A 24,266-nucleotide genomic window follows, 5' to 3' on the forward strand; every position below is an offset into this window, starting at 1 on the left:
ACAGAAACACACATTCACAGACCCTGCCATTACACACACACACACACACACACACACACATTCACACACCCTGCCGTTACACACACAGACACACACATCCACACACCCTGCCGTTAGACACACAGACACACACATTCACACACCCTGCCGTTACACACACAGACACACACATTCACACACCCTGCCATTACACACAGACACACACATTCCCACACCCTGCCGTTACACACACAGACACACACATTCACACACCCTGCCATTACACACAGACACACACATTCCCACACCCTGCCATTACACACACAGACACACACATTCCCACACCCTGCCGTTACACACACAGACACACACATTCCCACACCCTGCCGTTACACACACAGACACACACATTCACACACCCTGCCATTACACACAGACACACACATTCCCACACCCTGCCATTACACACACAGACACACACATTCCCACACCCTGCCGTTACACACACAGACACACACATTCCCACACCCTGCCGTTACACACACAGACACACACATTCCCACACCCTGCCGTTACACACACAGACACACACATTCCCACACCCTGCCGTTACACACACAGACACACACATTCACACACCCTGCCGTTACACACACAGACACACACATTCCCACACCCTGCCGTTACACACACAGACACACACATTCACACACCCTGCTGTTACACACACAGACACACACATTCCCACACCCTGCCGTTACACACACAGACACACACATTCACACACCCTGCCATTACACACAGACACACACATTCCCACACCCTGCCGTTACACACACAGACACACACATTCACACACCCTGCCATTACACACAGACACACACATTCCCACACCCTGCCGTTACACACACAGACACACACATTCACACACCCTGCCGTTACACACACAGACACACACATTCCCACACCCTGCCATTACACACACAGACACACACATTCACACACCCTGCTGTTACTTTGGTGCAGAAATTGTATCACTATCTTACACGTCTGTCTGCCATAACAAACACACACACACACACACACACACACACACACACACGCACGCACGCACATTCAGACACAACAGCAAATAATTGCTGTCTGGGAGTTCCTGGCATTCCACTACTTTTTGGCATTTCCATCTTAAAGGTCAGTGTGCAGCGTCCTTCCAATATGGGATCTCTGATATTCTAGGGGCAGCAAATATTGGGAAAGCTAAAAGGGTACAGAAGTGTGGCACACCTCACCTCACACATGCAAATACAGATGCACAAACATATGGTACTGTACACTCACTTACCCACACTGCCTGCACTGTCTCCCAGGGTCCTCTCTCTATGACTCATTCTGTGTGTGTGTGTGTGTGTGTGTGTGTGTGTGTGTGTGTGTGTGTGTCTGTCTCATCCCTCTTTTTTCTTCCCGCTCTCTCTCTAATGAGGTATCAACAGTGTGCCTCTCTAAGGGAAAGCTCAGCTCCCTGTTCTAAGGCAAAGCTCAGCTCCCGTCATTGTTCATTTGAAGCACGGGATACACCTTGGGGTACTTCACCCTGATCTTTTAAAAACGCGGAGGTCATGTTCGCCCGTTCGGAGTTCCGGCACCATCCCCAAATTACAGAGCAGCCATCCCCCCTGGAGCCCGACGGCAGCGTATTCCACTCCGGCAAGTCAAAGCGTGCGAGAGCAAATGGAAATAATTAAAACCCTGCATTTGCATTTTCTTGGCAAATGACAGCGGGGGCCCGAGGCAGCGCACTTTATCGTGCGGAACCACAAACCCTTTCGCCTGGTTTCCCGCCGGTTCCCATTAGGCTGACGCACGCGCGTGCGCCGCTCTTTTCCTGAATGGAGAGGAGCACGGTGGGTGCCGGGGTGTCCGCCGGCTCCCTGAGCACCAAGAAAGAGAGAAGGAGCAGGGGGGTGGAGGAGGGGGAGGAGGAGGGGAGCGCTGAAGATGAGCAGGAGACGCAGATGGAGCAGTTTGCTGAGTCATGGCCGAACAAGGATAAGTCAGCAGATAGGGCCCTGCCATTACACCTAATGGAGAAGACAATGTTCCTCCTCCCTCTCTCTCACTCTGCCCTCTCTTTCTCCCTCCCTCTCCATCTCTCCCTCCCTCTCCCCCTCTCTCTCTCTCTCTCTCTCTCTCCCTCTCCCCCTCTCTCTCTCTCTCTCACTCTGCTCTCTCTCTCCCTCTCTATCACCTGTAATATTCCGTACGCGTAAATCAGACAGATATTGGAGCTGAAAGGGCTGAATAGGCTCTCTTTGCACATTGCACACCAGATTGGCTGTCATTGCCAAAGCCTTTCAACTAATGACAAGTCATCATGTGTTGCCATATCCCCGTATTATCCCCCATGCTTTAAAGTCGACATTTAGATTGAAATGGACTGTAATATTCTTTTGCATGCCGATAATATGGCAACAAGGGCGTACGTACGGGTTTTCAATATGGCTTCAATAGATCTATGATTGCAGTTGTCAAGGGGAAAGCGAGGGAAAGGATGCAGTGGCTAATTTCAGCTGCACTCATCATTTCCTCTAATGCAGGGATGGGCAGCTTTGACGGGCACAAACATGTTGTCTTCACTACCAGAGGGCCAGCTGGCGACCATGCACCCCCACCAGTGGGATCCTGTCACCCCATGACTCAATTACCCAATTGTAGCTACTAATTTGATGTAAAAACTAAATATATACAGGTAATCAAAGTTTATTATACCAACATTATTATTTTTTATATTCAAATGCATTTAGTAGGGGTTGGGCTACCCTATCGAAAAGTGCTGCCTTAGCTGTAAAGGGGAGACTTGTGGGTACCCATAGAAGCCATTCTCATTCAGATATCTTGAGGTGAGAGGTCAAGGGGCCACTTTGACCCCTCTGTTTCCCATTAACTCCCCTATTTTGATTAGATTAGATTTTTTGCTCGAGGACGGGGGCTAGTTGCCCATCCCTGACCTGTGACCGTGTCTTTTTTCTCTCTCTGTCTTCTTCAGTGGTGTTCAGCCAGTTCGCCTTCTTCCAGACGGCTCTGAACGACGTGGTGGAGGTCTACGACGGACCGACGCAGCACTCCCGTGTCCTCAGCTCGCTCTCTGGAGCTCACACAGGTACTCGCTCACACACGCCTTTCACATGTACACATTTGCATAGGCGTTACAGGGGAACATTTCAACAGGTATGAAGCGCCAGGGGAGCTGTACGACATGCTCGTACCACTTGTGTTTCATATGCAGTAACAGCGTGTACCAAAGGAGCAACATTGATTTAACTGTCCTCGTCTCCCAGCCGTTTGTTGTTTGGAACATGACAGGCCACCTAAATGATGCAGGGGCCTAAAAGATGCTGTCTTAGCCACATCCCCTTCATAGAGCTCCAGTTAAAGTGCGAGGCAAAGTGCTGACACGGGCAGAAGTGCCGTGGCCGTAGGAGGACTCCTGAGAGCTGCAGAACACGACTCAACAGAGACAACAGCAACTTAAGAGTCACCGGGGCCACATAACAGCAGACAGGCTCACTAAGACACATGCATTATACATCTGCATCCATGTGCTGCATACATCTAAACACTCCAAAAGATACATACGGTACATCTAAACACTCCAAAATATACATACATCTAAACACTCCAAAATATACATACATCTAAACACTCCAAAATATACATACATCTAAACACTCCAAAAGATACATACATCTAAACACTCCAAAATATACATACATCTAAACACTCCAAAAGATACATACATCTAAACACTCCAAAATATACATACATCTAAACACTCCAAAATATACATACTCCAAAATATACATACATCTAAACACTCCAAAATATACATACGCAAAGTCATAAAGGGGGGGCTCGGTGACTCGCAGAAGCCCTGCACAGCTTGCAATGGCTCGGACAGCCGGACGGAGAGAGTGGGAGGAGCCTCTGTGATCAGTTTTCATTCATGAATGGTACTCATAGCTGCTAAGTTTGGACCAACCATAATCACCCTCGTTTTGCTCAAATGTACTCGCGTTCAAGATAGAAAATTCAAGGAGTTCAAAGTGTAGGGACAGATGTACAAGGACACACATAGGCACATACACACTCTCTCTCTCACACACACACACACACACACACACACACACACACACACACACACAGAGAGAGTAGGTACTGTATGAAAACGGTTGGTCAACAGAAAAGTGAGAGAAGGTGAGTTTTCCGTTTGCAAGAGTCGCAAAAATTGCGGATGGGCAGAATTGCTAGATGTTGAACTTTTGACAGGCTACATAAGAAAGAGCTTGAGTGTGGTACTGTAGGTGTGTGTGTGTGTGTGTGTGTGTGTGTGTGTGTGTGTGTGTGTGTGGGTGGGAGGGCGTTCAAGTTGTCAAGAGGGGGCGAGAGCGAGGGAAGCCGTGTGAGTTGAGGGCAGCTCTCCGTCTCACCCTGGCCGAGCACTGTGGCTGGACACAAGCAAAACGATTACTTTGGTCTGTGTCCAGAGCAGCTTCCGAAAAGCCAGTTTACAGCTCAATAAACAGAGGGCTATATTAACTGCAGGCTCCTATATAGCGGCAGGTTCAGGGAGCTGTCTAACCAGGCATGGCACAGCAGAACTGACACACTCACTGGCAAGGGAAGAGAGACCTTTAGCCCACACACACACTGACACATACAGGCATACTAAAGTAGCATGAGTTACTCATGATGCACGCACACACACACACACACACACACACACACACACACACGCACACACACACACACACATGTGCACGCACCTACACACACAGCAAGAAATGCACCCACACAGCTTAAGTATGCAAGCTGTTTGTCATTATGCACAGTGCATTCTAAATATATATATACACAGTGGAGTAATGTGTGTTTTGCTGGATGGCAGGTTGTTATTATTCAAGCATGTGAAATCACAGTTATGTAGTCAAAACACACGGCGGCGGTCGGCTGCCTGTGATTAAGCTGATGTTGAAAAGCATTAAGGCAAACTTGTCTCGCCATAGCGTTCAGCAGCTTGTTTTCAGCACGGCCTGTCATGTCCGCTGAGATGAATCTCTGTGTGTCTGAACAGGCGACGTAATGAGTGTGAATTAACAGAGGCAGCGGCGACAGACAGAACCAGATGAGCGGGACAAGAGAGCAGAATAAAGGAGTGATACAAGGTAGCAGTGATAACAGACGAGGAAAGGAGGGAGGACGGAGCAGGACAAAAGGGGCCGAATCAAGAAATCAAGGAGACTTATCTAAATGCTAATTTCGAAATGGATTTCAAACAAGTCTGTTTGTTACTCACTTGGACCTCATTTAAAGTGTGATTGGAAAGTCAATTTTAATTCAACTTTGACCACCTCTCTTGCTAACATAATGCTTCTCATTACTAAGACTGTTACCACACCGCTGAACAAATGCTATGCATTCATTTGTAAAGTATGCCCTCCAATTCTTCTAATGCCCACTTTACCTAAACCTGTTCTTTCACTCTAAACACATTTGCTTTGTGGGTAAACAGCTGCGGCGTTAATCCCTGATATAGCTCCAAAATGCCCGCTGAGCAGTTGCTGCACCTACTGTGACAGCCATGATAACGTGAAGCAGCCCGCGCCAACGAGCGCCATTGAAAAGCAGCTGCCATTAACTGAACGTGTCCCCAAAGTTGTTATCTGCCCTTGTAGGAATAAATCATTCATAGAGGATAACGTTAAGGGCATAGACGTTTGGAATTGGAACGCGGCCAAAGGGTTGATGAGTTACGTGCTGACACACCTTGTTTGATCTGTCCGGATGAGTACCCGCCCCGCGCGGCAAATTATGAAACACCGTCGCCATGACGGCACGCAGCAAGGGCTTCGTCTAATAAACTACCCAGCATGCCTCGGGGGCCCCGCGGCGGAACTCGAGTAACGGCGGTGATGACGGCGTTAAGCAACCGCGCCATAGGACTTTCTCTCAGGACACCGCGCTTGCTTGAGGGCACACGGCGGTACACAGGCGCAACAACAACACAGGCAAAGCCGTGCACGCGCGGGGACACACGCACACGCGCATAGATGTTGCCTCCGGGGTTAAGTGTGTCCGCCTCCCACTCCACTGTGACAGCAAGCACACACAGACTAATGAGATCCACTGCAGAGAAGCAGTCAGCCGCACACTGAGAGGAAGACAGAGACGCCGAGACAGAGAGAGATGCCCACACTCTGCATCTTGTTCTGTGTCAGTCAACAAAGAGTATTCCACCACAGTAGAGGCATCATAAAGTGTTATGTTTGCATACTGTCTGGATTATATACAGTTTGCTCTGATGATACGGTGGCGCAGTGGTAGCACTGTCGCCTCACAGCTAGAAGGTCCCGGGTTCAATTCCCGCCTGGGAGGCTGTGGTCGCTGAGGGTGTGGTCTTCAGTGCCCATGCCCAGGGGGGTTATCTCGTCAAAAGGGCCTTTCTGTGTGGAGTTTGCATGTTTTCCCCGTGCACCGCTGGGGTTCCTCCATACAACATCGATATGACACCCCCCCCCACCCCCACCTAAAAACATGCAGAAGATCGTCATCTGACCAGTGACGACAACATTTGAAGTTGGTCCCCGGGTGCTGTACACAAGAAAGCTGCCCACTGCTCGGCCCACTTTCAATACCTCCGTGGCCCAACAGTGGGCGCCGGCCCACAGGTTGGGAATGCCTGGCCTAGATAATAGAATGATCTTAGTAAACATCTAAGATCTGCATACCTAGATGCTTTTTAAATATGCTTTTAGTTGTGGGACAACATGCACCACCTCCGTAGACTGGCCCATATACTGTCTCCGTCTTTGGAGTAGCTAAAGCAGCTGTCCTCCTGTTGAGCAGCACAGCAGAACTACAAACTGTAGCCTAGTTCTAAGCAGGACAGAGGCAAGTCTCCAGTGGAAACGGAATTAAATGTTAGGTTTCTGAAATATTATTTTAGACCGGGAGCTCCTGCAGACGACAGCTGTTATCACCCGGCCATGTGTGCCTCGTCTTGCCTGCCGTGTTCTGCGCTCTCATTGGCTGTAGCTCGTTGATGGCTCTCCCGACACGACCAGATATTTAGCCTGCTAGATATCTGTTGGGCCTATGTGACTCCTCGGCGAGCTCCCCGGTCACATTTGTGGACAGTTCAGACATAGCAATCGAGCGCTGATTTAACGCAGATTTGCCTCTGATCTGAGGGCCTCTGATCTTGTCTAACCTTGCGAGGCATCTGGAGTCACGCGAGATCATGAGATCACGATCACACGACAAATCCATCTTGCCGCGCTCCTATCTATTGGTTTCCCACCAGTGGTTCTTCCTGTGAAGCAGCTGTGGGCGGGCTTTGGTGTGATGCCAGCGAGAGCGAGCCTGTGATAGACAGATGGTTCATCCAATCACCTGCCAGGTATTTTTTGAAAGTGTCTGCCCTTGGAAACGGTTTCCCGAGTGACTCATTCCAGGATGCTTATGTGAAAACAACCCATCTGGCAACGTCAGGTTAGGGTTTGTTGGGGAGCTCCAAAAACACTCGCCGAGGGGTATCATGGTCTAGTCTGAACCCGGCATCATAACATTACAGCCTTATGAGCAAGTATAACTAAATTGCTTACATAGATGAATGAATTTCACTACGTGGCAGCAGTGAGACATCTTACAGGACCAATACGGTTGATATGATTGATGTGTTTTTTGGAATAGTGTCTAAAAGAGCCTCAATTGTGTTTAAGAGCGCAGTAGCGTTGGCTCGTTAATTTCTGAAGAGGTTTGGCTCAGCTGCCTTTATGAGCGCCGCTTATCTTTTTAGTTTAACAGTTAAAGTGAAACGTTAACTGCCTTGTTTAAGAGGATTGTTGTTGGTCGGACTATAGATGCTTTCAACTTGACAACAGAAACATTCTACATTTCCTTCAGCTTACCTCCTGTTGCAGTGTTTGCTAATACAATAACTGACAGGACATAAGCTAGGTTCCAAACCGTTCCCTAGCCACACAACTCTGTGAAAACTGTCTATAAGTTCTTCTTGGAATAAAGATTTAATTGAGGAAAAACACGCTTTATTTAGTATGTTCTGCTATAGGCTTTTTTTGAATAAATCATTTGTGGTAATTGATGCTTTTCCCCCCACATGTTTTCAATTTTCCAGATGATCGATTAATGAAATGTCTTCAAATCCCTACTTGCTACCACCTTTTTGAGAGACCGTCTGAATAGATACCTCTACATTGAGTTCATCTAAAATAGTCCACTAATATTCACACACTTCAGAAAGTGGGCAGTAGACTGATGCAAATACAGTCTGCTGAATGGAAGAGGAACAGGCAAGCTGTAGTTACATAACTAGATTGTTCAGAAGATGGTCAGAAGATATCTACTGAAGTCAACACTTTGCTAAATATATAATGTATAAAATACAAACTGTGCTTTTTACTTTTCCATTATAGGCGAGTCGTTGCCATTAGCAACCTCCAATCAAATCCTCATCCGCTTCACCTCCAAAGGCCAAGCCAGCTCGAGAGGATTCCACCTGGTGTACCAGGGTGGGTGAGACACACACACGCACACGCACATACACACACACACACACACACACACACACACACACACACACACACACACACACACACACACAGGTACTCACAAATCCTTCTACCGTGTAACTTTTTGATTCTCTCTGTTCTAACAGCCCGTTCCACTGCATAATAGATGACTTGTACTGTAGAGTAATTTCGAGAGGATTCACCTGTGTGTGTGTGTGTGTGTGTGTGTGTGTGTGTGTGTGTGTGTGCGCGCCCTGGAGCATTACCAATAGGAAAGTATGGCAGCCTGTTAAAAAGGCGCTACTGACTCCCATGTTGATTCTGCTCTATTTCCCTAAGAGGGACTTTTCCCTTGAATCGCTACATTGTTGCTTTGCTTCAACACTGCATTGTGCCAGAAATGACATTTGCTGCAGATACAGTATCTGAAGGCAAAGGCAGCTCTGGAGCAAGTTTAATGAATAAATAATGCATGTGTTTTTCATTCCTCTGTGTTTTACTGCAAGTAACCTGAACGAAGAGAAGAAAAGAGCTGCATATAAAATGTTCTATTTTACTAACATTGGCACCCCTAGTAACTTTTTTCATAGATCACTTTATTGATCATTAAAAGTGTATGGAAATGTAAAATGTAAAAGCTTTCATGAGCACTGAATATTACTTTATGACCAACAAATAATGAATCTCTCTCTCTCTCTCTCTCTCTCTCTCTCTCTCTCTCTCTCTCTCTCTCTCTCTCTCTGTGTGTCTCTCTTCCCTCTCCATAGCTGTGCCAAGGACAAGTGCCACCCAGTGCAGCTCAGTCCCTGAGCCCCGTAACGGCCGCCGTATGGGCAACAACTTTGCGGTGGGCGCGGTGATCCGCTTTGAGTGCAGTCCAGGTTACATCCTGGAGGGGTTCAGCGCCGTCGAATGCCTGACCGTTGCCAACGCGCTGGCACAGTGGAACAGCACCATACCCAGCTGTATAGGTAGGACACATACAAGGCTCTTTCACACCGGCCTTGAAAGCCGAAAAATGCACGGAAAATAGGATTAGCGCCTCCGATGTGAAAGTCGTGAATGCGCTTTGGCGGACAATTGTTTTACGCCTTTTGTCCCGCGACGGGAGGTAGTAACAGCGCCGGGTTACCTGGCAACCCGCCTCCACTTGAAAGGTTGTCGCAGCGAGCCGGAAAAGGTGCGAATGGTCTGCTCATTCACAAAAAAAATTACAGGGGAAATCACCTCATGTATAAAGAAAGTGCAGGAGTGAAAGTAAAAAAAGTAGCCTATACAATCATGACTGCAGGGACGCCAGGAGGAATGCTCCGTGCAGTTAGGCTTTATGCTCAAACGATGTTGACATTAGCAGGTAGGCTACAATTAACGGATATAATAATAAGCTTCAGAGGGCTATAGCTGTCTGTGGCGAGTTGGTCTGAGGTTATTCCCCCGACGAACGTTATGCAGACTGCAGCTGTTTGATATGCGGGCGGTCGTGTATCGTTCCAATTTTAGTAGAACACCATATCGATCTGCCCGCCCACCATGCGAGTGCACCTATCCTCCCTGCTCAGCGGACTAGGAGGGAAGTCTTGTTGAATGAATTCGTTCATCATACAGTAGCCCAGGCTACACTAACCTATGAAAATATACATTTGGGCTAGGAGGAGCAGGAAATCCCTCCGCTCGCCTTTCAATCCGGGAGGAGGGGATTTCACCTGAAAGTACACAGCAGCACGGTAATGTGGCCGTGCTGCTTGGCTCGTGTGAAAGCAATTTCTGTGGCGAGGCGGCTGGCTTTACGGGACTCCTAAACGGCAATTTTTGCGCGATCTGTGTGTGAAAGAGCCTACAGAGTAGGGCAGCAACGAACGATGATTTTCATTATCGATTAATCTGTCGCTTATTTTCTCGACTAATCGATTAGTCGTTTGGACAAACAATTGAATTCACGACAAGATAAGTTGAAGTTGGAACTACTTGCAAGCAGCTCCTGCGACTTGACAAGCTGAATTGCTGGCGACGCCATCAGCTGGCTGGAGTCGAGATGAGACGGACCAGTTTACACTGCTGCAATTTTCTCCTGCAACGTTCTAAAACGCTTTGGTCTCGTTGTGAATCATTAAACTGGGCTTAAAATGTCACAAAACGGAGAAAACTGTTGATCACTTTTCCCCAAAGCCCAAGATGACATCCTCAACAGCCCCACAACCCAAAGATTTTACAGTTTGCTTTTGGTTTGTTTCTTAAAAATGTGTCTAAACGATTCATTATTATTAAAAAGTAGTTAAAAGGTATTAATCTTCTTTCGATTGTTTAATCGACTAATCATTGCGACTCTACAGAGAGGGCAAACACATAAACACACACACATTGGGTCTCTCTCTCTCTCTCTCTCTCTCTCTCTCTCTACTCCCACTGCTTGATGCTTTGAGTCTCTAACTAGCTACTCCCAGACAGATGTGGGCTGCCAGCCATTGCCTGCAGCGGTACACCGAAATTCAACCATGCGGCACACAGGTGGCAAACACCGCTGAGGGTCACACACACACACACACACACACACACACACACACACACACACACACACACACACTCTCTCTCTCTCTCTCTCTCTCTCTCTCTCTCTCTCTCTCTCTCTCAGAAACATACAGCTGTAGCAGATGCTTGGATGCTGTCACCAGATGTGGCTGTAGCAGAACAAGCTGGGAAGACGGTGTTTGAAGAGTGCACACACTCCTTTAGAGTGTCATACACTGTGTGCGTTTTGTATGCACGTGTATGCAGCACAGTATATGGGCCTGAGCGTGCGGTTGTGCACCGTAAAACACAAAATCTTATTTAGAAAATCTTGTTTCATCAACTTTTTTCTAGATGTTGACACTTGTTTGTAGAGTAGAACAGTCAAACTACATTGACAACACGCAAAGATTGAACATGAGACTATAAAAGACTTGTTAAAATTGTCAGTTTTTGCAGTGTGTGAGTTCCTGCACATTTGTTTATACCTTTGTGCAAGTGTATCTTTACTTTCGTACGTCTTTAACACTTTAACACATCCGGGGGCATCGGGGTAGTGTAGAGATGAACGCACACGCCTACCACTGCGGAGAGCCGGGTTCAACTCCCGCCAGTGGTACCTCTGGCTTGATCAGACGTTGCTACAGAGACAATTGGCAGTGTCTGCAGGAGGTCGGTGGGGGTACACACACACACACGCACACACACACACACACACACACACACACACACACACACACACACACACCACTCCATGGAAACTCAGGCAAGGCTCAGCTTTTGTGAATTGCTTTGATCACGGAAAACCTGCGTACAATTTCTTCCATTTAAACAAACTGTGCCACAGACAGAGATTGAATCTCGGTGCGTTCCCTCACAGTCTGTGTCAACGCAGCATGCGAATGACAAGCAAATAAGGACATCTCACCACTTACAGTAATAGAGTCGTTGTGTAGACTTAATTCACTCCCCCCACTGTATTGCTGTGGCATGTAGTGGGGCAATTGAGGCTCAGAATAAACCACTAATGGAATATTTTAAAAGTGTTCTGAACTTTCTACTGCGAGAAAACTGCAGAGCACAGATTTACTGTTTCATGGCTGAATATTGATGCCCATGCCCTTTGAATACATTGCTCCCCAAATTATTTTTTCCATTTGGAGGCGAGTATAAATGTTACATTAGTCATCAGATTTAACGAAGTCTGAGTTCACTAAAAGCACTCGCCTTGCCACCGCGGAGACCCGGGCTCAACTCCCGGCAGTCGTACTTGCAGCTTGATCAGACAAATGTCTGCAATGTCTGCAGGAGGCCGGCGGTGGGGTATGAGTCCTGGTTGCTTCACTCGTGCCTCTCCTGGTCGGTCAAGGGGTGCCTGTTCGCGGGGAGGGCAACTGGGGGTAATAGTGTGATCCTCGCACCTGCTACGTCCTGCCGGTGAAACCCCTCGCTGTCAGGTGAAGAAAGCGGCTGGTGAATGCACATGTATCGGAGGAAGCAAGTGCTAGTCTACGGCTCTCCCTAGATCGGCAGCGGGGGTGGAGCAACGACCGGGACAGCGGGGAACAATTGGGACAATTTGGAGAGAAAATCTGAGAAAAATTGGAAAAACTTAATCCATCCAAGTTCCAGCCATTGCTTGAATTTCAGTACGTTAACCTGACTCCTCTTTCTATCCCTGTGCAGTGCCGTGTGGAGGGAACCTGACCCAGCGGATCGGCACCATCTTGTCTCCTGGCTTCCCTGAGCCTTACCTCAACAGCCTCAACTGTGTCTGGAAGATCACCGTTCCAGAAGGATCAGGAATCCAGGTTTGAATAAACCGAACAGAATATCCCAGCCGCCACTTTGTCTACACTCATCGCGTAGACTCCCTTTCCGTCTGGAATTAGCATGCGTCTTGGGGCACCAGAGTGTAATTGGATAGAGCAAAAAGGCATTCGATCCATGTGGCCGGAGAGGCATTTGGCCACATTAACAAACAAAGTGTAAACACTGCATTTCCAATCCACACGCACCAAGTGCTGGAATGAAAGTAAACGAGTGCCACGCTTTACATTTCGCTTCACTAATTAATGTTTAATTAACTAGCGATTAACCATTAACGGACCACGTGTTAGCTATTTGTTATGCGCGCTCCGGTCATGACACCGCTGACGATGAGCGACAAAGAGACCAGGCTCTCCACTTTAACCTTGAGACCCTGGCGTGATCCCCCCTCTGAAGCCCTTTGAGTCCCCGTTAAGTCTGTTCAGACTGTTGAGGGAATTGTCAGATTGTGTCTTTAGCGTCTATTCCCCACAGGGCTGCACGCTCTTGACCTACAAGCTCTCGTCTGCTGAGAAGTTTTTCAGCTCACCGATCGCTTATTAGCAGAGTTGGCTGTACCCAGGGAGGATATTTACAGCTCCCTGGGTTCAGCAGAGCCATGGAATGAAGAAGAGAAGCAGGCAAAACAAATATATAATAATTCTGACATGCTTTTAGATTCTAAATACATTTAATTGTCCTTGGCAAGGACCATGTTTACATCCCTGTGGAGGTGGCTGATTTCAAGTCTCATAATTTAATTTGGCAGATAACTATCCCATAATTGCAATTCAAATTACCCAAACTGAAGTGAACTTGTGTATAATTGCCTCTTCAAATATTTGCTTTTCCATTCTTCGCAATGGATTCATTGTGCATATTCTTATTCTCTGAGGCATGTGTGCAGGAGCTCTGCCAGGACCCTGGGCAAGGTCTCTGTGGATCTGCCTGATGGAAAATTTGGGGGCTTAGAAGCCACAGTGTGGCTAATGACCTTAGTGCCGTCCCTCAGCTATTAGCTCGTCCACCTCAGCTCACTGTCCTTGCAGGTCAAACACAGGAGCTGGCGCACTTAGCATGCGGCCCTGCACACTGACATGGGGATAGCCAGGGGTGAGTTAGAGCAAGAAGAAGAGAACGAGAGTGCACACACACACACACACACACACACACACACACACACACACACACACACACACACACTCACACACACACACACACACACACACACACACACACACACACACACACACACACACACTGTAATGCAGTGGTTCTCAATGTGGGGTCTGGCGACCACCAGGGGTCCTTGAGGGGGATCCAGGGGTTCCCAATCATTGGAATTTGAAAATAGTTGAAGTAGATTATGCTTATCTGAATGTCCGTACTGTCCGTATGTTGCTAAAAGCAACATTCAGAGAAAATCACCCTGAAAGTTGGTGAACAAGCTTGGTTTGCCTGAACAAGCTTAGTTTGCAAACAAATTAGTATTTAGTGATCCCAAAACTGTCGTTATTTTTTGTGCGTTCTTCAAATGAACTTTTGTGAGTTAATTCAAGGAGTTAACACAATTAGAGAATGTAGAATGACTCTTTTATTCTCAGATTTGGTCTTGAGATAGAAAGTCTCATCAAATGGGGTCCATCCGTGGCACGAATGTGGACTGAATTTGGGGTCCTTGACATGCAAAGGGCCGGCCTCTACACTGCCTGTGCTCACAAAGTGTCATGTGATACACATTAGCTCTGTGTCTACACACTCTGTACCCCAATCAGCCTTCTCTTCCTCATCTCCCTCTCCTTTCTTTCTTTCTTTCTCTCTCTCTCTCTCGGTCTGTCTCTCTTTCCCTTCCGCTCCCTCTCTCCTCCCTCCACCATGCTGAGCAGAGGCACATTAGATTGGAGTGTCACGATCCAGAAGAGAACTTAAAGGAGCGAGGTGCCTTGCCGGCACATTTTGCCGCGGCCCCCCTAATGAAAGATCAATGTGTGATCTGCCTGGTCTCTCCGGGCCGTGCCAGAGCCCCCACCTCCCATTTAATTGGCTCCTATCTGATCTATAACCATCAGAGGTGGAGGAGAGAGCTGAGGAATGGATGTGGGAAGGGAGGTAGAGAGAGAGAGAGAGAGAGGGGGCAGGACAGTGAGCAAAGAAAGGGAGAGCAATGATAGATGGCACAGTATCCTATCAAAAAAACAGTTTATTGTGTTTGAAGTACAAACAGTATTGATCCAAGCAAACTGAAGTATTTTTTTTTTCATTGAAGAATATCCAACATTCTTTTGTGAATGTCCAGTTCCCTAGCTTTGAAGTCTATTCAACTAAATTCCTCTTGAGAACATCGCCTTAGATAAAGTGCAGAGAGAGAGGGAAAGAGATGCATTGCAGAGTGAGGTTTATTGTCTCTTGTTCCATTGAGATTTCTGAACTTCCTCTGTTAAAATCTCAGTGAAATCCTTTGATCATTCTCTTCTTTTCCCCTCTAATTCCACTTCAAGCAGGGTAATCAAAAAAGATAAATAGCAAATTGATACTTTCAAGGCAGCCATAGCCATCTTGGTTCCCGTAAAGCACTGAACAAAGTAGAGAAGAAAAGAATGGGATACAGCTTGATGTCCTGAAGGTAATATAATAATCCTTGATATTGTAAAAAAAAAAGAGGATGATGACGTGTGACCATGGTTATATGTACTGCCACGTCATAGGCTCAGCAGCGACGTCATAACAGACGTCATATTGACAGGGGCCACTTGGCTATTGAAGATGGGGTGATGAGTCGGGAGACCACGTCATAACGGATGTCATGCTGGCACACGTCATACCAGACGTCACACTTGACTTATGCTGAGAACTGATGCCTATTGTGATATGAGGTAATGTGACTGGTCTCCATCTTGAAACTACCGGTAGGTCGAGACCATCACTACTTAACCCTTTACTGGCTGTTTTTTAAACCTTTTTCAAGATAATTGATCATTTTTATTGGGTGAAAGAAAAAATTGTTATCTCGCGCGATTAATCAACTAGTCGACTACTTTGTGGGACTAGTCGATGACTTCTAAAATTCAGTAGTCGTGAATGCCCTACTAAAAATGTGTAATTAGTTACAGTTACTAGTTCTCTCAAAAAGTAATTGAATTATTTTTAAATTACTATTACTGCATAATTAGTTATAGGGAAAATAACTTTTGTGTTACTTTTAAAAGTCTGCTCTGATTCTCTTATTAATGCACACATTTGAATGTTGCTGTGGCACAGTGTTGGACAAGACCTACTGTCAAATTGTATCTATCTTTGTACCAGTATGGGATAGCTTACTTGAATATTTGCTTATTGGAGAGGCGTATAGCCTACAAAAGGTGATGAGCCTCTGGTGCTCTGGCTGCAGCTGCGGCGTGTGGAGCATTTTTGTGAGGCAGGGAGGTGGCATCTCTCCCTGGATAATGTCCGCCATTTTCACATTCTAAAGTAACTAGTAACTACTAACTAGCCCATTTAAATTTCAGTAATTGTAATTGAGTTATTAAAAAAAGTTAGATTGCTAGTTACCGAAAAAGTAATGGAACTCTAGTTACTGTAGTAAGCGTAACTATTTAGTAACTACATTAGGTACTCCCAACACTTCTCATGAATTACATGAGGGAGTTAACTGATTTGAAATCTAAATACTCAATCAGTATCATTCTTTTTACCCTGCAAAGCATGTTTTATGTTGGGAAGGTGGTAGTAGATACGTGCCAATGCTGATTTCCCTTTCCTCTGTTTTTTTAACCTGTTTTCCTCATCTTCTTCCCTTAAAATGTCGATCATCTCCTCATTCAGACCGTAGAGACACTGCGGAGCGCGTCATCATTCAGAAACCACGCCCGAAACGGGGGAAACAGAAACCCCCCCTCCAATCCTGGCGTTCTCCTATGTCGCGTGCATGGTCGCGTGTTGCACAAAAAGATGATACATACGGAAGATGAACACTCCAACTTACTTCCTTGACAGCTAGATCCACATTTTTCTTCTCGCCAATTCTCAATGGCTTCCTTGTTTTGCTCAGGAGTACAAAAAAAACTTTAACTGGCGATTTTTTACATTTGTTGTCTGCGCAGCCCACCACATAGCTTTTAGCCATGTTTAATTCAAGGAAAATGACGATGGTGTATGGGAGTGAACGGAGCGATTTTCCCCGTGGTGGGCGTGGCCTATTTCATGCAGTGTCTCTATCTCTTTGTTCTGTCAGATCCAGGTGATCATCTCCTCATTCAGACCATCTCTTTGTTCTGTCAGATCCAGGTGATCAGCTTTGTCACAGAGCAGAACTGGGACTCGCTGGAAGTGTTTGACGGAGGGGACAACACTGACACCATGCTGGGCAGCTTCTCAGGTGTGTGTGTGTGTGTGTGTGTGTGTGTGTGTGTGTGTGTGTGTGTGTATGTGTGCATTTGTGCGCGTGTGTATGTTTTCAATCGATTTTTCTGTTTATGAGCACCTCAACCCTTGACATTCAAGCAGCTTTTAAAAATCACTTATCTGTAGCTGCCAAGAGCACAGTGGAGGTGACGTAATTGCCGTATCAATTACCTAAGGGCAGGCGATGACAGGTAATGCGTATTTGTCAAACTATAATGAACAAAAGCTTCAGTTGGCGAGGGGGATCTGGCTTTGCAACAATGCTAAGTGGAGCCGCATGTACTGTACTGTATGTAAAGGCAGGTCGAGGGAGGAATTCAATCTGTCTGAGTTCCCCTCGGCAAAATCTCTGTGCATTTTTAAAAAGGTTAGCCTTCGCTGTGTGGAGAGGAAGTGAAGCGTTTGTTTACAGTAGATCTGTGTTTCTCCCCACATAGTGAGGACACAGCAACAGAGAATGCTCGTGTTTGTGCTTGGAACCCGAGCAAAAGTAAATGTTAGATGTGCCCCCAAGTAAAGAGATGGGAAATGCCAGGCGTGCACATTTCCGTTATTAACATTTAACAACCAATTGGTGGAGGTATCTGTGAATCATGTGATAGTGTTAGCAACACGGGGTTTCCTGATATTTTTATTTATTTATTTATTTATTTATGTATGTATGTATGTATGTATGTATGTATTTATTTACCCGCTGCGTTTCTCCCCTCCTACCCAAACTTTATTGTGGGTAGGAGCTTTAGCTTCGGCTTAGATATGGAAAATAGGAAATGAAGAATGCAGAATAATCCCACCAGCTCATAATTACATCATCATTACCCGTTGCATTAACAATACTTGATCACTGGGACATGTGAGTAAGAAGCACATTTTTGCAGTCGAGATGACTTCACTCTCAGACAAGATGTCCTGCTGTTGGCTTTGAGATCCAACCTCCTACGGCTCAGTACAGTGGCAGCTAACATATTCCTCCAACTGTGGATCTCCATGCATCTCCAGAAAGGTCAACTGAGTCGGTCCAATCCTATGTTCTGACATCACAAATATGTCTTTTTTAATCCGTGTGCACAATTAGCCTGCGAGAGCTGGAGGGCTTTTGAAAGGAACAGAAAATGCTTTTCTACTGCTTCTTGTTTTAGCAGCACATGATCAGTCTGTGGTTCCTTGTAATCCTCTCTTCAGTCTAATTCTATGTCCTGACATCACAGATATAAATATATATTTTCTTAACACATTAAGTGCCAGAGACGACCTAACTCGTCTTACATAATCCAGCGCTTAAGTGCCAAGGACGAGCTAACTCGTCTTACATAAACATTTTTTTTTTTTGACGGTGGGACATCAATCAACCCCTTTTACATCTTCGAGATAACTATTTGGAGCAAGAGCATGTGTGTAATCTATTTTACCGACCACTAAGTGGCGACAGAGACCGAGAGAAGTCACAGCCACGGGACCCAAAAGCAGCCGCCTCCCGCGGAAATGGCTTGGCGATTTTACAGTCAGAAGCCCGGACACACACACAGAACGGACAGAGATCTCTTCCCCCCAGAGCCGCGGGGGCAACGCGCGAACACACACACACACACACACACACACACACACACACACACACACACACACACACACACACCGCGGGAGCAAGCCATTCAAGGAAATGGCTTGGCGATTTTACAGTAATCCATTTCAGACTCGTCCCCGCACGCAGGCAAGCAGGCAGGCAGGCACGCAGACAGACAGGCAGGCAGCACAACGCGCTTCTGACACGCCCGCTGTTAGGAGGAAGGAGGAGAAGACACACGGAGGGAGGAGTTTGAATGAGAGGGGTGTTTCCTGTTGTTATGGAGGAAATTACTGTTCAAAACTATTGTTTAGAATGTCTGACGGTCTTACTGATGCCAAAAATGAATGGTTAAAGTGACTGTTTCACAAAAAGCCATTTATCTCTGAATAAATTTCCAGACGCTGAAACCATGCTGTACTCAACGGCTAATATCTACATAACTACTAACTCTGCAAACTAACTCTTTTAGACAGAGAAAGCACACATTCTATTAGTTATTTTTAGATGATTGGTGTTCATGAATTCTTAACAGAAAAGAATCCTCGGCTGTTCTAAAATGAGCCAGAATCGTCAAAAACACCCCTGGCACAACTTACCTACAGGAATGAAAACATGGCTGGCATTCAATGTGTTAACATTGAACAACCAATCTGTAAACATGTTGATAGTGTTAGCAACAAGGAGTTTCCAGATTTTTTTTTAAGTATTATTATTTTTTACCATCTGCCTTCCTCCTACCCACAACTTTTAGAAAGAGTTGCTGCTGCTCTTTTACCCTCGTAGTACATAGGTTACAGTATTTTCCATCTGTTCAACCTAATATCCTAAAACACCTACACACATTGATTCATGCGTGTACCGTTTGTGCCTGTGCGCACACACAAGCACACACTCTGTAAAAAGAACAGGTTTCTTGGGCTAGTCGCCAGCAGCTCTTAGAGTTAGATCATTATGCTCTACCGCTGGAGATAGTCAGATAATGATGCTCTACCTATGCTGGAGATAGCGTTGCTAAACTCCACTATGAATCTTCTCCCCCAGGCACCACAGTCCCAGCTCTGCTCAACAGCACCTCCAACCAGCTCTACCTCCACTTCTTCTCTGATATCAGCGTGTCTGCTGCTGGCTTTAGGATGGAGTATAAAAGTAAGTTTCACAGTTCATGTGGACCAACTCTGCCAGAGTCTCATATCTCTGTTACATAGTGCTTTAGTTCTCAACTTTTTCATGTCAAGGACCCCTAAACTGACACAAATTAAAGCACGGACCCCCATTTGATACGACTTGGTCCCAGGGTCCCCCATCTGATAAGATTTTTGCTTTTAGTTGTTTTATTAGAGAACGTTTTTGAAACCCATGATGACCAGAATAGTCATACATTCTGCCATTGTGTTAATTTTGGAGGCAATTATAGTGAAAATAAATGATTCATCTTTTTGCTGGGGAGGCCCTTAAGGACCCCTGGGGGTCCCCAGACCCCACTTTGAGAACCACTTCTTCAGTCAAATTCTGCATAGACTTGTCATCTTTTAAACCTTGTTGCTGATTTTTCTTGATCATGTTTACATTGCTGTGCTCCGCCCTCCGCCTCCCCCTCCCCCTTCATTCTCTCAGCGGTGTCTCTAACCAACTGCCCAGAGCCTGTGGTGCCCATGAACGGCATCAAGGTTGGGGAGCGTCTTCAGATGAACAACGTGGTGTCTTTCCAGTGTGAACCTGGATATACTCTGCAGGTAACAGGGCCCCTGGCTTCACTATGCTTCAGTCCCTGCACACAAGCCCTCCAACATCTACCCCCGGCTCCCGGCTCGCCCCTCAGGTCACGGGGTAGCATTGCAGGCCAGGTTAAACTGTATAGGCTTGCTTACCTTTTCTCCAAAACCTTTATCGTCTTCCTTTGTCAATCCATCTCCGCCACTCTGTGTCCCTGTCAGCTTTGATTTTCTTCAGTTGTCTCCTCGAGCGATGATCTTGTTTCACAGCGGTTGACAAACCAGGTTAGACTGGATGAACTAGCATATTTACAGACATTTCAGATACAGTTCTTTGTTAATTTTGGTGTTTCCAAAGGCAGATTGAGAGATGACACAATTGCTTTCCTGTTTATATCTTGATCGTGACCTTGCAAATTGACTGACAACTGGATGGATGGACTCCATGAGTAGCTAAATTTGAGGCTGTTGAGCAATTGATAATATAATTTTGAACATTCAGAAAACCTATAGTGCGCATTAGTTCAGCTAATCCAGTCTCATACAACCTCATTTCATTTCATTACTTTGTTAACCCTTGCCTTGTGTGACCTGGAAGAAACCTTACATTCGGGGTCAGGCTAGCATTGTAATTAATCTCAAGTGTCCATGATCATTTACTGACCACAGTCCAAAATCCATTAAAATCACATTAACGAGGTAGGGCGTTTATGAAGGTTGCCCTTTGTGGCATTTAATGTGTCCTCTATCAGTTATCGAGTAGTATCAGTTCATGTTTGAATGCACCTGACCTTTGAGTGCTTTGCACAGGACGGGCATGGAAGTATCCACGAAGCTGTCAACTATGTACAAATCTATTTTTATAGATGGGGATAATTAGATAGGGAAAATAGGAAATGAAAAACGCATAGTCATCCCACCAGCTCACAAGCGCGTGATGTCATCATTACCCGCTGCAGTAGCAATACTTGACCACTGGGACATGTGAGCAAGGAGCACATTTTTACAGTCGAGATGACTTCACTCTCAGACAAGATGTCCTGCTGTTGGCTTTGAGATCCAACCTAATGGTAAATGGCCTGCATTTATATAGCGCTTTTATCCAAAGCGCTTTACAATCAGTAGATAGTCTACATTCACCCATTCATACACCGATGGCGGCAGGCTGCCACGCAGGGTGCCTACACACCATCGGGAGCAAGGAGGGTTAAGTGTCTTGCCCAAGGACACAACGACGGCAGCTGGGAGGGAGCGGGGATCGAACCGCCAACCCTTGCGTCATTGGCCGACCCGCTCTACCTCCTGAGCTAAAGCCGCCCTACGGCTCAGTACAGTGGCAGCTAACATATTCCTCCAACTGTGGATCTCCATGCATCTCCAGAAAGGTCAACTGAGTCGGTCCAATCCTATGTTCTGACATCACAAATATGTCTTTTTTAATCCGTGTGCACAATTAGCCTGTGAGAGCTGGAGGGCTTTTGAAAGGAACAGAACATGCTTTTCTCCTGCTTCTTGTTTTAGCAGCACATGATCAGTCTGCGGCTCCTTGTAATCTCGCCTCTCTGCTTTGCTCTCTGTATGATCCTTGGATAAGCCTGTGATGCGTCACTCTCTTGTTCTGTCACTTCAGATGCATTCAGCATTAGAAACCCAGCAGACAGAGGACTCACGTGGAGAGATAGATTGCAGGTTCAAAGAGTTGGAGTGACGCATGAGTGACAATGGGGGAGTGCAAATGAATTGATTGCCTGTTCTTTTCTTTTCTCTCTCTTTGTTTGTGTGCGTGTGTTTGTGTGTCTGTCTGTGTGTGTGTGTGTGTGTGTGTGTGTGTGTGTGTGCGTGCGTGCGCCCACCCCCTGTAGGGCAACTCGCACATCTCCTGTATGCCAGGAACCGTCAGACGATGGAACTACCCGCCTCCTCTCTGCATAGGTAACAAAAAAAAATACCATCCTACCTCTCCTCCTCTTCCTCTCCCTTCCCCGCTCTACCTCTGCTTTTCTTCGGGGATCCTTCGCCTTGCCACCCACTGCCCAAGGTAACAGGCCCGGCGCGCTGACAGCTCATTATGCCACGCATTATACAAAGAGTCTCGGGCCAAGGTCCCATGTGGAAAGGGCTTACGCTGCTCGCCGCCCATCTCATCCTCCAGCCTTTGAATTCCAGCAGCATGTGATTAGCATATAACCACATAGGTGACAACGCTACCCTCTCACCGCTCTGAAAGACGCACCGGCTTACTATGCAAGGCGTAGCCGAGCCCCTCGAATCCGCGCGAGAACGAGGAAACCCGGAGACGTATAAACAAAGCGGTAAAGGTTAGACTCCGGTGGAGAGAAGGCGCCGGTGCGCGTTTCGTTTGTGCTTTTGCCTGGATTTGTGTGCGTTTGACCCAGTGGCCATTACAGGCAGTCTCTTTTTGAGTCCTATGCGGAAGTTGCCATACTCTCAAATGGCCAGTGGGGGGCGCAGCTTGTGTAACATCATCCCTGAACGTCCATTCAACTCTATGTGAAACGAGCCAACTTCTCTCTCGGTCTCTGTCTTAAATAAACACTTTACAAATGAGTTTATGGTCTGAAAAAACAATTTCAAGTATTTTTCATGCTCTCAAGGCTCCAGTTTTTTTAATTATAGCCCCATTTCGAGGAAAATAGGCGATATACTTCGGATATTGGGAAACAGTAATACCTCCGCCCGTTAGAGGCAGCAATGTGCCGCAAAGGCATCTAGTCTGCGGAAAGTACACGAATAAGAAAACCTAGCAAAACAAGGCTAGTATGGCTAGCAGATAGCAAGTCATACTTTAGCAAATTATCAGAAAATAGCGCTACTTTATGATATTTTAATAATGTTAGTAGACACACGTAACTGTATAGATGGCATACATGTAACGTGACGCTCATAACATGGCGGACCATTTAACGTTATCTAACGGTATGTAAAGTAGCCTAACGTTAAATGGTCTGTCCATGTTATACAGTAAGCGTCATAAGGTTATATGTTAACGGGACATAACATCACAAGTTTTTGCAGACTTGAATGCTGTTGGTCGTTTGTTCAATTTGCTTTTCTGTATGGTATTGGACATTTAAAAATGATACATACTTGTCTTGAGGCATCCGCCAAGCTCAGCAATTTGTTATCCTTATTTTAAAACATACTTTATCAGATCGATATAACTCAACATAGCCTAAGGTCTTGCACGAATATGTCTACTGGTAAATTAGGCATATATAGATAATCTACCAAGCAACACTTGATACAAATATAGGTAACCATTTCACAGCAGTACAGCCTACCATGGTGGAAAATTAACCATTCTTTAAGTTTGAATGATATCAAAATATATGTTGCATGGTGTAGCCTTTGTTTATGTCGAATTGTTACAGATAACCATATTTCAATAAATATAAATCATTTGTTGATTTGAAGCAGTCGGTTGGTTCTCCATCTTCATTCTTCTTCCTGGTCATTTGGTCGAAGCTGGTTCACTCGACATCAAATATCTTTATATCACATCTTATTAACAACCTGCCTGCTCTGACCAGACAACTATAATGGGCTCGTTCTATGAGATTTGGGGTACATTCGGGTACATGATTTACTTAGCACATAGCCTACACAACAAGGTTCTTTGTTGGCAATGTTTATTGACAAAAACACACTGGCAGATACATACCAAATGGCTCAAAGTAAATCTATCAAAAG

At 46.0% G+C, this 24,266-nt stretch overlaps 1 protein-coding gene across 1 annotated transcript in view; it reads left to right on the top strand.

The window, feature by feature from the left end:
• The window catches only part of csmd2 (CUB and Sushi multiple domains 2), a gene marked incomplete at both ends in the record, with an annotated part of 345,949 nt that overhangs the window by 250,923 nt on the left and 70,760 nt on the right, over positions 1–24,266 (top strand). The window contains 8 exons of the mRNA XM_083645747.1: positions 3,023–3,136; positions 8,469–8,564; positions 9,332–9,535; positions 12,756–12,880; positions 17,157–17,253; positions 19,885–19,989; positions 20,458–20,576; positions 22,418–22,487. Of these exons, the coding sequence (XP_083501873.1) occupies positions 3,023–3,136; positions 8,469–8,564; positions 9,332–9,535; positions 12,756–12,880; positions 17,157–17,253; positions 19,885–19,989; positions 20,458–20,576; positions 22,418–22,487 (930 nt within the window). The remainder of the gene's footprint in view (positions 1–3,022; positions 3,137–8,468; positions 8,565–9,331; positions 9,536–12,755; positions 12,881–17,156; positions 17,254–19,884; positions 19,990–20,457; positions 20,577–22,417; positions 22,488–24,266) is intronic.

This window comes from Poromitra crassiceps (genome assembly GCF_964638095.1).
Source record: "Poromitra crassiceps genome assembly, chromosome: 11".
In the NCBI taxonomy this organism is placed as follows: domain Eukaryota; kingdom Metazoa; phylum Chordata; class Actinopteri; order Beryciformes; family Melamphaidae; genus Poromitra; species Poromitra crassiceps.